This window comes from Danio rerio, chromosome 22, assembly GCF_052040795.2.
Source record: "Danio rerio strain M-AB ecotype USA chromosome 22, GRCz13ab, whole genome shotgun sequence".
NCBI lineage: Eukaryota > Metazoa > Chordata > Actinopteri > Cypriniformes > Danionidae > Danio > Danio rerio.
In genome coordinates, this window is record NC_141042.1 from 26,932,916 (window position 1) to 26,945,034 (window position 12,119).

The window sequence follows — 12,119 nt, forward strand, 5'->3', positions numbered from 1 at the left end:
ATTTTGGCTATTCGAATGTAACATTAATGTACACGCAAGACAAAAGCTATTTAAATTCAAAATATTATATTTTGTTAGAATTTTTGTTTAACACAAATTTCTTCATGTAAACAACATACCCACAATAAACCATCAAGATCCTGGCTTGACAGTCATATTTATTACAGAAATAAAAACACAGGCATGTTAGAGCCATTTGAATTTTTAAAACAATCAATGCCAATAAAGAAAACATTGATTTCCATGTTAGATTGTAAGTGGACTGCAAAAAAGGGATTATAGATATAGAAAATGGAAAATTATAATAACAATAATAAAGTATTGAATGCAAGCAACTAATTGCAGGGCTGGACTGGACTGGGACAAAAAAATTGGCCCTGGCATTTTGGGCCAGAGCGGCTCACTAAATCAATCGAAATGCTGCCCATCTGTGCATGCCCTTGAATATGTTTACCAACTCCCATTCTCTAAAAGCACAAAAGCCATATATAGGAAATAACGAGAGTTGACAAATTAAAAACTTACATTTTTATTTATTTATTATTATAAGAAAATTATAATCCACACTGGAAATGTGGGTCCCTGTGTGTTTTGAAGGAGCCTAATAAATAATGAACATAACAAAAACTGCCTGCTGACGCACACAGTTAATGTTGATTAATAAAATACAGATTAATAATAAAAGCAACGTATAAGAGACCCTTAAAAAATGTTTAACTCAACAATGAAACATCAAACGACGATTAAAAGATTTTACATTGTCAATCAAATGAACTTAAACAATTGAAAAATGCAACAAATATTTGTTTGGGCCCGAACTCCAAAACTAAATGTAAAAAAAAGTTGCTAAAGTTGCACACTAGTTTGGATCATGTATAAATATCATTATAACCATATTGTTTAAATATTAGTGTCACTATAAGCCTACATAATGCTGACAATCAAAAACACAATGCCATGATATCTCATGTGATTGTCTTCTGACCGAGTGCATCTTAAAATACATGACTGACACCCCTCATAGAGCTTGAGAAGCAGACATTCTTTATAATTTGTAAAACTAAGACTTGCAGGTTAAGGAAACAGCAGGAGGAAGTTGCCGCAGTGCAGATTAAAAGTAAAAAAAAAAAAAAAGTATATTTAAAGTATATTATATAAGGTATAGTATATTACAGTTTTTATTGATCTTGTGAGTTATCCAGCATAAACAAAAGATTATTATTTAAATATAGAGTATTTGGATGCCGATCACCCTCTGGGAAATCTGTCAAAATGATGGACAGCCTTCAGCTTTTTACATCTCTGCTGAAAAGATGTATTTAAAAAAAGTAAATAAATGTGCGAGAGACACACTTCAGGTAAATCACATCTGCTCTTCAAGTTAATAGTTTATTAAGACATGCATCAAGTGTTTGAAAGGGAAAAAAGGTCATTGAACGTGTGCAAATAATCATATTTATGTAACAGAAGCAGCACAAATGAAACCAACAAACAAGACTAGTTGGGATGAATTTGGACCTTGGTGGGCTAAGAGACCCCAAAAACATAAATTGAATATTATTTAATTTATAAAACTATACAAAACACAATAAACAAGAGTATTTGGAGAGGCGACTGGAGACGTTATTCATCAATTCAAAGTCATTGTCTAATATTGTGAAAAGAGAAGCAGCACAAATGAATCTTTCACTGTCCCAAACTAGCACAAATGAAGCAAACGGTACATTTTAGGCTGAATTTAGAGCAGTTGGTGGAGCTGAAAAACAAATCACAAAGTCCAACATTATTTTAACATCTGAAAAACCAAAGCAGCACAGATGGATTTTCCCTCCCGAATGTTTCAAACTATTTTGCTGTTTAGAGTTGGGTTTGGGCTCCTCCTGTTGTCCTCGGCGGAGCGGTGTGGTGCACAGGTGTCGCTCATTACCACTCACACCAGCGGCCTATAAATATGAATCAGTAAAGACTACAAGCACCGTTGTGGGCGGCAGCAGAATCATGCGCTCTCTCAGTTTATTGTTTACCTGTGAGTTTCTTGTTGAATAGCGCAATGAACATTTATATGTTGTTTTGGTGATGTGTGAAGTTTCTTACTGGATTATGTCATGTGCAGCTAATAATGTGAATCTGTGTGAGATTAGCAGTGCACGTGTGTTCATCAGTTTTCTTGTTTTTCAGTGGTGTTTCTGAACTCCATCCTGCTGATATCTGCAGATGATTACTGTAAGAGGTCTACTGGTGAGTGTCATATCACTTCCCAAGTTATTTATTAGTTTGTGTAATTCTCAAAGGAACTTTAAACACTTAGTTTTTCTTAGTTCGTAATGTAGCAACTATTTAACACCTTATTGGTCATTTGCTCTTATGACTGAAGTCTACCAGTTTAAGTTCCTATTTGGGCATTAAAGTGAGACCCCATCATTTTGCAGACATAGCAACTGCGTGTGAGCACTCTGTCCTGGATCTGTCCTGTCCAGGTAAAGTGTTCAAGTGGCACAATCCATTAAACTTGTTTGTTCTATAATGCTGCGGTTTTAATTCTCAAATGCCCCACCATTTGCTTCTGTCTCCATGTAGATCATACTGTGATTTAAGATCCTTGCTGCAAACTATGGACGTACAGAAAGAAGAAGCTGCCGCAACCGTCCATATGGGCAGCTCCGAGACACCCACTGCTATACACCAAACGCTGTCTTCATAGTGGGAAGACGGTATAATGTTTACAACTTAAACAAGGCCAGTTAATCAAATGGGTTTCATGACTTGTCCTTTCTGTGCTGTAGCTGTAACTGGAGAAAGCGCTGCTCTGTACCAGCCACCAACAGTGTGTTCTCTGATCCTTGTGTCGGCACATACAAGTACCTGAGAGTCAAATACTGCTGCAGGCGTAAGTTCTTGTTCAGAGCAACCAAGCTGCACAAGTGATTTTAATAACTGATGTGCTTGTTTCTGCCTTGCAGGTCGTAGGGGCTAATCTTGTGGATCTGGATTTGTCATCTCAACATTGGCTGGACCAAAAAGAAACCTTTAATGCTTCACATATGAAGATCAATCATGGGTTTTATTAAAATAATTCCCAAAAACTTGTTTTAGTTGAAGCGTGACAACATTGGCTTACTGTAGTTTATAATGGCATCTATGAGTTTCTTTTCCTAGTTAATCCTGTCGTCCATATGTTGTGTTGGGAGTTTTCATGAAATAAACGCCCTTCAGAACGTGGCTTGTTTTTTTTTTTTTTTCTTTTCTCCCTTTTTGCCCTCTTATTGGTAGTATCCTGACTGAATATAGGCATTATAATTTGTAAAACTGTTGTAATATCTGAAAACATGGTGGAAAAGAGTAGCAATTTGTGTGTTACTGTAGTTTATTAGTGGCTACCTAAACTGTCCTGATAAAATAACTGATAATGTGCATGTGTCTTACTGTTAGGGGTTTGGTAATTGTATAGACTTAATATCTTAAACCACATTAGAAACCAACCAAATCCATTGGCTGAATTTAATTCATTGGCTTGAGTCGAATCTTAAGCAGCGTTTTAAATGCTGCACCATAATATTGACATCTGACCTACTAGCAAATAGAGGGATTATTCTTCCCAAACTAAAAGTTTGTTCACCTTCAGGTGAATTTTAACCTTAAAATTCTGTTTTAAACCAAGTCAAATGAGGTTCAAATCAAGGGTCGAGTAAATTGACAATCTTGAGTTTTGGTTGATCAATCATTCTAGTCAAATAATAAATCAACATTTAGTTGGACTTGTTTTAAGGTGAGATGTGTTTCTGTAACCAACATGCTCCAAATGGTATTTTTGATGCTGGTACAATTATTTGTGTTGCTTGGGTTGTTTTTAAGCTTAAAATGTTGTGGTTTGTGCAACTGAATTTTAGCTTTTTGCAATAGTTTTTTTTTTTTGCTACAATTCTGATTTTAATGAACTAAATTAAATTTATATGGCTTCTTTACAAAACCTAGCTAGATTTGTTGATTCAAACCAACATTTTGTAAATAAATACAGGCTACTTCACTGAATTTGATTTGGTCAAACGCTTCCAGCCAACCACAAGGATTAGCCTGTGGTGTAGGTTTAAAACTGAAAGTACTAATAACTTTTACTCCTATTTGAACGATTAAGTTATATTTTAGGAAATAATCGATCGCTGGAGCTACACATACAATAGGCCTATTTAATTTCTAGTGTCCAGAGATTCGCACAAACTAATGAAGACGGTGTGGTGCACAGGCATCGCTCTGTACCACTCACACCAGCGGCCTATAAATATGAATCAGTAAGGAATACATTCACCATTTTTTCCCATCCATTCCATATTCATGGTCTTCAAATATGATTGCAGATATTGAGACCCTTCGCAAACTCTGGAAAGGTTCTCAAGTTAATGCTCCAGTATTATTTATAGAACATTTTGTACTGACACTATCTGAAAGCTGGTAAATCAATTGTTTGCATGTTTTGTGAATTGCTAATGGGCCAGTTTATGAACATTTAATGTACAACTAGAAAAAACTGAATCAAGGCCAGTTAAGCAAATGGGTTTCATGACTTGTCCATTGAATGGCGTAGCTATATGGGATCAATCGCTGCACTGTCCCAGCTGCCAACACCAGATTGTCTGATCCTTGTATCGGCACAAACAAGTACCTGAGAGTCAAATACTGCTGCAGGCGTAAGTTATTGTTCAGAGCAATCAGGTTGCACGAGTGATTTCAATATTTATTGTGTTTCTCTTTGTTTCACCTGCAGGTCGTAGGGGCTGATCTTTTGGATTTACACTATTTTTGTAAGCAACTCCACATCAGTTGGACAAAAATATTTTATGAAGACTAAACATGGGTTTTATTAGAACTAAATCCCAAAAAAAGCAGTTTGTTGAAGCATAACTATGCTGCATATTACTGTAGTTTAAAAATAGCATCCATATTAACCAATAAAAGCACTGTTTCTTTTCATGGTTAATCCTGTTATCCTTCTGTGAGTTTTCAATCAATAAATGCTATTTAAGGTGACTTAAATGGATTTTCAGCCTTTTTTCTCCCCATTTTAGTTTGTTAACTGAATTCTGGTATACAATTTGTAAAACTTTTGGAAAAGTAGTGGTTAAGTGTAGCAGTCTGCTTTTACAACAGTTTGTTTGTGACTAGTTAACTGTCTTGGTCAATTATCTGAAACCACAAGAGAAATTAACCAAATCTACTGGCAAATCTAGTCTTTTTCTTTTTCTTTCTCTTTTTAAAAACTTTTGATAATCTAACCCCAGGAGGATTTCTGAGTTACGTAACACCTTGTGTCAAGTCTTTAAACATCTTTTTAAAATGCTGCCCCCTGCTGCTGACTTGTGATTTCCAAGCAAAAGTTAAAAGACTATTCACCCCAAAGTGGAAGTTTAATCGCCCACAAGTGGTTTTGAACCTTTCAAGTTTCTTCTGTTGAACACAGTAAAAAAAAAAGGTTTGAATCTTCATCTTTGGAGTGAAGATTCATTTGGCAAAAAATCAATGGTGGGCTGCTTTTACTTCCACTTTTATTTTAAGGTGAGGTGTGTTTCTCAGTCCTCTGTATGCTCCAAATTAGGGATGCTCATTTTGGTTAATTTTGCTAACAGACAACCGCCGCTCGTGGTCAGATTACTATAAAAAAAAAAAAAAACTTTTTTAAATGTATGTGTCTATTTTGTGTCTGACACATTAAATATTGCATTTTAAAATTCTAATTTATTTTAACATGCTAGCATATTAGTAACAGAACATAACAGAGCATATTCATGCACCTGCAGTTTTTCTAATAACACAGAAGAACAGAATAAACTAAATAAAATGAATAAAATAAATAGGCCTGCCCTAAGTTATTTTCCACTTAAATAATCCAAGCTCTTTAAAAGTTCTCTGTAGTTGTCTTGACAACACAAACTGCTGCTCTGGGATGAGCCACGTGCAAAACACCTGCGGCTTTTAGTAAACCATTTAAAAGATGCCCCTTTTAACGCAAACAAACGCATTTGATCGGCCCCTTATGCAGCCAAACTAAAAATGTATAAAAGAATGTTTTTAATCGTTTAACTGATATCATTAATCGGTTACAAACGCACCCGTTCGGTTAACGGTTAATCTATTATTTTGATCATCCCTACTTCAAATTAATCCCAAATAGTCTCGTTATTGCTGGTAAAATATTCAATATTGGTTAGTGTAAGTGTTTAAATCTGTATTTTTGTCCAAATGCCAAAAACAAAATGCCATTTAATATTTTTTTACTGTTTTCAATTTTTAGTTTTGATTTCAGAAAATTAATTTTAAAACATTCATTCTTAAAGCAAATTGGCTATTGTAGTCATGTTTTGTCATCTGAAATGTTTGTCACAATCTGATTTTAGTCAATCTAATTAATAAAGTTCTTAAAAATGGTAGCTCAAGATTTGTTCATTTAGTCTAATATTTAAATGAATAAAGGCTACAACTGCTTCACTGAATTAAGTCAAAGCTTTAGGCCTAGCACAAGTATTAGCCTGTGCTGTAAGTTTAAAACAGAAAATGTGGATAATAATCTATACTCTTAATTGAATGATTAAATTATATTTTAGGATGAAAATCAATTGCTGAAGTCGCAATGATAAAATAGGCCCATTTCATTTCTAGTGTCCTGAGACTCACACAAAATAATGAAGTTGGGTACTCTCGGCAGCAATAACACCAGTAAATGAGTGCATGATTGTGAAATTGGAAGTAAAGCGACTGTGCTGGGATGTGAGAGGTTTTCTCTGTATAGGCAAACCACTTACAGTTTTTATTGATCTTGTGAGTTATCCAGCATAAACGAAAGATTATTATTTAAATATAGAGTATTTGGATGCTGATCACCCTCTGGGAAATCTGTCAAAATGATGGACAGCCTTCAGCTTTTTACATCTCTGCTGAAAAGATGTATTTAAAAAAATAAATAAATGTGCGAGAGACACACTTCAGGTAAATCACATCTGCTCTTCAAGTTAATAGTTTATTAAGACATGCATCAAGTGTTTGAAAGGGAAAAAGGTCATTGAACGTGTGCAAATAATCATATTCATGTAACAGAAGCAGCACAAATGAAACCAACAAACAAGACTAGTTGGGATGAATTTGGACCTTGGTGGGCTAAGAGACCCCAAAAACTTAAATTGAATATTATTTCATTTATAAAACTATACAAAACACAATAAACAAGAGTATTTGGAGAGGCGACTGGAGACGTTATTCATCAATTCAAAGTCATTGTCTAATATTGTGAAAAGAGAAGCAGCACAAATGAATCTTTCACTGTCCCAAACTAGCACAAATGAAGCAAATGGTACATTTTAGGCTGAATTTAGAGCAGTTGGTGGAGCTGAAATTCACAAAGTCCAAGATAATTTTAACATCTGAAAAACCAAAGCAGCACAGATGGATTTTCCCTCCCGAATGTTTCAAACTATTTTGCTGTTTAGAGTTGGGTTTGGGCTCCTCCTGTTGTCCTCGGCGGAGCGGTGTGGTGCACAGGTGTCGCTCATTACCACTCACACCAGCGGCCTATAAATATGAATCAGTAAAGACTACAAGCACCGTTGTGGGCGGCAGCAGAATCATGCGCTCTCTCAGTTTATTGTTTACCTGTTTCTTGTTGAATATCGCAATGAACATTTATATGTAGTTTTGATGATGTGTGAAGTTTCTTACTGGATTATGTCATGTGCAGCTAATAATGTGAATCTGTGTGAGATTAGCAGTGCACGTGTGTTCATCAGTTTTCTTGTTTTTCAGTGGTGTTTCTGAACTCCATCCTGCTGATATCTGCAGATGATTACTGTAAGAGGTCTACTGGTGAGTGTCCTATCACTTCCCAAGTTATTTATTAGTTCGTGTAATTCTCAAAGGAACTTTAAACACTTGGTCTTTCTTAGTTCGTAATGTAGCAACTATTTAACACCTTATTGGTCATTCGCTCTTATGACTGAAGTCTACCAGTTTAAGTTCCTATTTGGACATTAAAGTGAGACCCTATCATTTTGCAGACATAGCAACTGCGTGTGAGCACTCTGTCCTGGATCTGTCCTGTCCAGGTAAAGTGTTCAAGTGGCACAATCCATTAAACTTTGTTCTATAATGCTGCTTTTTTTTTTTTTTTTTTTTTTTAAAATTCTCAAATGCCCCACCATTTGCTTCTGTCTCCATGTAGATCATACTAGGATTAAGATCCTTGCAGCAAACTATGGACGTACAGAAAGAAGAAGCTGCCGCAACCGTCCATATGGGCAGCTCCGAAACACCCACTGCTATACACCAAACGCTGTCTTCATTGTGGCAAGACGGTATAATGTTTACAACTTAACAAACAAGGCCAGTTAATCAAATGGGTTTCATGACTTGTCCTTTCTGTGCTGTAGCTGTAACTGGAGAAAGCGCTGCTCTGTACCAGCCACCAACAGTGTGTTCTCTGATCCATGTGTCGGCACATACAAGTACCTGAGAGTCAAATACTGCTGCAGGCGTAAGTTATTGTTCAGAGCAACCAAGCTGCACAAGTGATTTTAATAACTGATGTGCTTGTTTCTGTCTTGCAGGTCGTAGGGGCTGATCTTGTGGATCTGGATTTGTCAGCATCTCAACATTGGCTGGACCAAAAAAGAAACCTTTAATGCTTCACATATGAAGATCAATCATGGGTTTTATTACAATAATTCCCACAAACATGTTTTAGTTGAAGTGTGACTACATTGACTATTACTGTTGTTTATAATGGCATCTAAAAGAGTTTCTTTTCCTAGTTAATCCTGTCGTCCATATGTTGTGTTGGGAGTTTTCATGAAATAAACGCCCTTCAGAATGTGACTTGTGTTTTTTTTTTTTTTTTTTTTTTTTTTTTTCCCTTTTTGCCCTCTTATTGGTAGTATCCTGACTGAATACAGGCATCATAATTTGTAAAACTGATGTAATATGTGAGAACATTGTGGAAGAGAGAAGCAATTTGCGTTTTACTGTAGTTTGTTAGTGGCTACCTAAACTGTCCTGATAAAATAAATGATGTGCATGTGTCTTACTGTTAGGGGTTTGGTAATTGTATTGACTTAATATCTTAAACCACATTAGAAACCAACCAAATCCATTGGCTGAATTTAATTCATTGGCATGAGTCGAATCTTAAGCAGCATTTAAAATGCTGCACCATAATATTGACATCTGACCTACTAGCAAATAGAGGGATTATTCTTCCCAAACTAAAAGTTTGTTCACCTTCAGGTGAATTTAAACCTTAAAATTCTGTTTTAAAGTAAAATGAGGTTCAAATCAAGGGTTGAGTATATTGACAATCTTAAGTTTTGGTTGATCAATCCTTCTAGTCAAATAATAAATCAACATTCAGTTGGACTTGTTTTAAGGTGAGATGTGTTTCTGTAACCAACATAATCCAAATGGTATTTTTGATGCTGGTACAATTATTTGTGTTGCTTGGGTTGTTTTTAAGCTTAAAATGTTGTGGTTTGTGCAACTGAATTTTAGCTTTTTGCAATAGTTTTTTTTTTTTTTTTGTAGAAACAAGATCATGTTAAACATTAATTTATTCCCCCTTTTTTTCAGTGTTTTTGACGTCAGTCTTAAAACTGTTCTTAAGGTTAACTTGTCTATTTATTCATCTGAATGGTTTGTCACAATTCTGATTTTAATGAACTAAATTGAATTTATATGGCTTCTTTACAAAACCTAGCTAGATTTGTTGATTCAAACCAACATTTTGTAAATAAATACAGGCTACTTCACTGAATTTGATTTGGTTAAAGCTTATAGCCAACCACAAGGATTAGTCTGTGGTGTAGGTTTAAAACTGAAAGCACTAATAATAAACTTTACTCCTATTTGAACGATTAAGTTATATTTTAGGAAAATAATCGATCGCTGGAGCCACACATACAATAGGCCTATTTAATTTCTAGTGTCCAGAGATTCGCACAAACTAAAGAAGACGGTGTGGTGCACAGGCATCGCTCTGTACCACTCACACCAGCGGCCTATAAATATGAATCAGTAAGGAATACATTCACCATTTTTTCCCATCCATTCCATATTCATGGTTTTCAAATATGATTGCAGATATTGAGACCCTTCGCAAACTCTGGAAAGGTTCTCAAGTTAATGCTCCAGTATTATTTATAGAACATTTTGTACTGACACTATCAGAAAGCTGGTAAATCAATTGTTTGCATGTTTTGTGAATTGCTAATGGGCCAGTTTATGAACATTTAATGTACAACTAGAACAAACAGAATCAAGGCCAGTTAAGCAAATGGGTTTCATGACTTGTCCATTGAATGGCGTAGCTATATGGGATCAAGCGATGCACTGTCCCAGCTGCCAACACCAGATTGTCTGATCCTTGTATCGGCACAAACAAGTACCTGAGAGTCAAATACTGCTGCAGGCGTAAGTTATTGTTCAGAGCAATCAGGTTGCACGAGTGATTTCAATATTTAATGTGTTTCTCTTTGTTTCACCTGCAGGTTGTAGGGGCTGATCTTTTGGATTTACACTATTTTTGTAAGCAACTCCACATCAGTTGGACAAAAATATTTTATGAAGGGTTTTATTATATGGGTTTTATTAGAACTAAATCCCAAAAAAGCAGTTTGTTGAAGCATAACTATGCTGCATATTACTGTAGTTTAAAAATAGCATCCATATTAACCAATAAAAGCACTGTTTCTTTTCATGGTTAATCCTGTTATCCTTCTGTGTTGTGAGTTTACAATCAATAAATGCTATTTAAGGTGACTTAAACGGATTTTCAGCCTTTTTTCTCCCCATATTAGTTTGTTAACTGAATTCTGGTATACAATTTGTAAAACTTTTGGAAAAGTAGTGGTTAAGTGTAGCAGTCTGCTTTTACAACAGTTTGTTTGTGACTAGTTAACTGTCTTGGTCAATTATCTGAAACCACAAGAGAAATTAACCAAATCTACTGGCAAATCTAGTCTTTTTCTTTTTCTTTCTCTTTTTAAAAACTTTTGATAATCTAACCCCAGGAGGATTCCTGAGTTATGTAACATCTTGTGTCAAGTCTTTAAACATCTTTTTAAAATGCTGCCCCCTGCTGCTGACTTGTGATTTCCAAGCAAAAGTTAAAAGACTATTAACCCCAAAGTGGAAGTTTAATCGCCCACAAGTGGTTTTGAACCTTTCAAGTTTCTTCTGTTGAACACAGTAAAAAAAAAAAAGGTTTGAATCTTCATCTTTGGAGTGAAGATTCATTAGGCAAAAAATCAATGGTGGGCTGCTTTTACTTCCACTTGTATTTTAAGGTGAGGTGTGTTTCTCAGTCCTCTGTATGCTCCAAATTAGGGATGCTCATTTCGGTTAATTTTGCTAACAGACAACCGCCGCTCGTGGTCAGATTACTATAAAAAAAAAAAAACTTTTTTAAATGTATGTGTCTATTTTGTGTCTGACACATTAAATATTGCATTTTAAAATACTAATTTATTTTAACATGCTAGCATATTAGTAACAGAACATAACAGAGCATATTCATGCACCTGCAGTTTTTCTAATAACACAGAAGAACAGAATAAACTAAATAAAATGAATAAAATAAATAGGCCTGCCCTAAGTTATTTTCCACTTAAATAATCCAAGCTCTTTAAAAGTTCTCTGTAGTTGTCTTGACAACACAAACTGCTGCTCTGGGATGAGCCACAAGCAAAACACCTGCGGCTTTTAGTAAACCATTTAAAAGATGCCCCTCTTAACGCAAACAAACGCATTTGATCGGCCCCTTATGCAGCCAAACTAAAAATGTATAAAAGAATGTTTTTAATCGTTTAACTGATATCATTAATCAGTTACAAACGCACCCGTTCGGTTAACGGTTAATCTATTATTTTGATCATCCCTACTTCAAATTAATCCCAAATAGTCTCGTTATTGCTGGTAAAATATTCAATATTGGTTAGTGTAAGTGTTTAAATCTGTATTTTTGTCCAAATGCCAAAAACAAAATACCATTTAATATTTTTTTACTGTTTTCAATTTTTAGTTTTGATTTCAGAAAATTAATTTTAAAACATTCATTCTTAAAGCAAATTGGCTATTGTAGTCATGTTTTG

The 12,119-nt window shown here is 35.0% G+C and overlaps 2 protein-coding genes and 1 long non-coding RNA gene across 3 annotated transcripts; all 3 read left to right on the top strand.

Moving 5' to 3' along the window:
* The first annotated feature begins 1,974 nt into the window (after positions 1–1,974).
* Positions 1,975–3,219, top strand: si:ch211-250e5.3. Its single transcript, NM_001160365.3, is given in 7 exon segments — positions 1,975–2,026; positions 2,179–2,238; positions 2,430–2,477; positions 2,578–2,591; positions 2,593–2,711; positions 2,784–2,887; positions 2,961–3,219. Coding segments are annotated over 7 exon segments (387 nt in total). The 5' UTR covers positions 1,975–1,998; the 3' UTR covers positions 2,975–3,219.
* A 1,346-nt stretch (positions 3,220–4,565) lies between these two features.
* On the top strand, positions 4,566–5,028 carry LOC147838527 (uncharacterized). Its single transcript, XR_015522192.1, has 2 exons — positions 4,566–4,682; positions 4,760–5,028. It is a non-coding gene; the product is annotated as an uncharacterized LOC147838527 (long non-coding RNA).
* A 2,557-nt stretch (positions 5,029–7,585) lies between these two features.
* On the top strand, positions 7,586–8,853 carry si:dkeyp-98a7.7. The gene is made up of 6 exons (XM_087304470.1): positions 7,586–7,637; positions 7,786–7,845; positions 8,037–8,084; positions 8,201–8,333; positions 8,409–8,512; positions 8,586–8,853. The coding sequence occupies exons 1-6, from the start codon at positions 7,610–7,612 to the stop codon at positions 8,597–8,599; spliced, it is 387 nt and encodes a 128-aa protein (XP_087160596.1). The 5' UTR covers positions 7,586–7,609; the 3' UTR covers positions 8,600–8,853.
* The last annotated feature ends 3,266 nt before the right edge of the window (positions 8,854–12,119 follow it).

Excerpts from the sequence above, each read along its gene's own strand:
- si:dkeyp-98a7.7 (XM_087304470.1), top strand. The coding sequence starts at position 7,610 with ATGCGCTCTCTCAGTTTATTGTTTACCT. Across the intron at positions 7,846-8,036 it reads TTACTGTAAGAGGTCTACTG|ACATAGCAACTGCGTGTGAG; the intron begins GTGAGTGTCCTA and ends ATCATTTTGCAG. Across the intron at positions 8,334-8,408 it reads GTCTTCATTGTGGCAAGACG|CTGTAACTGGAGAAAGCGCT; the intron begins GTATAATGTTTA and ends TCTGTGCTGTAG.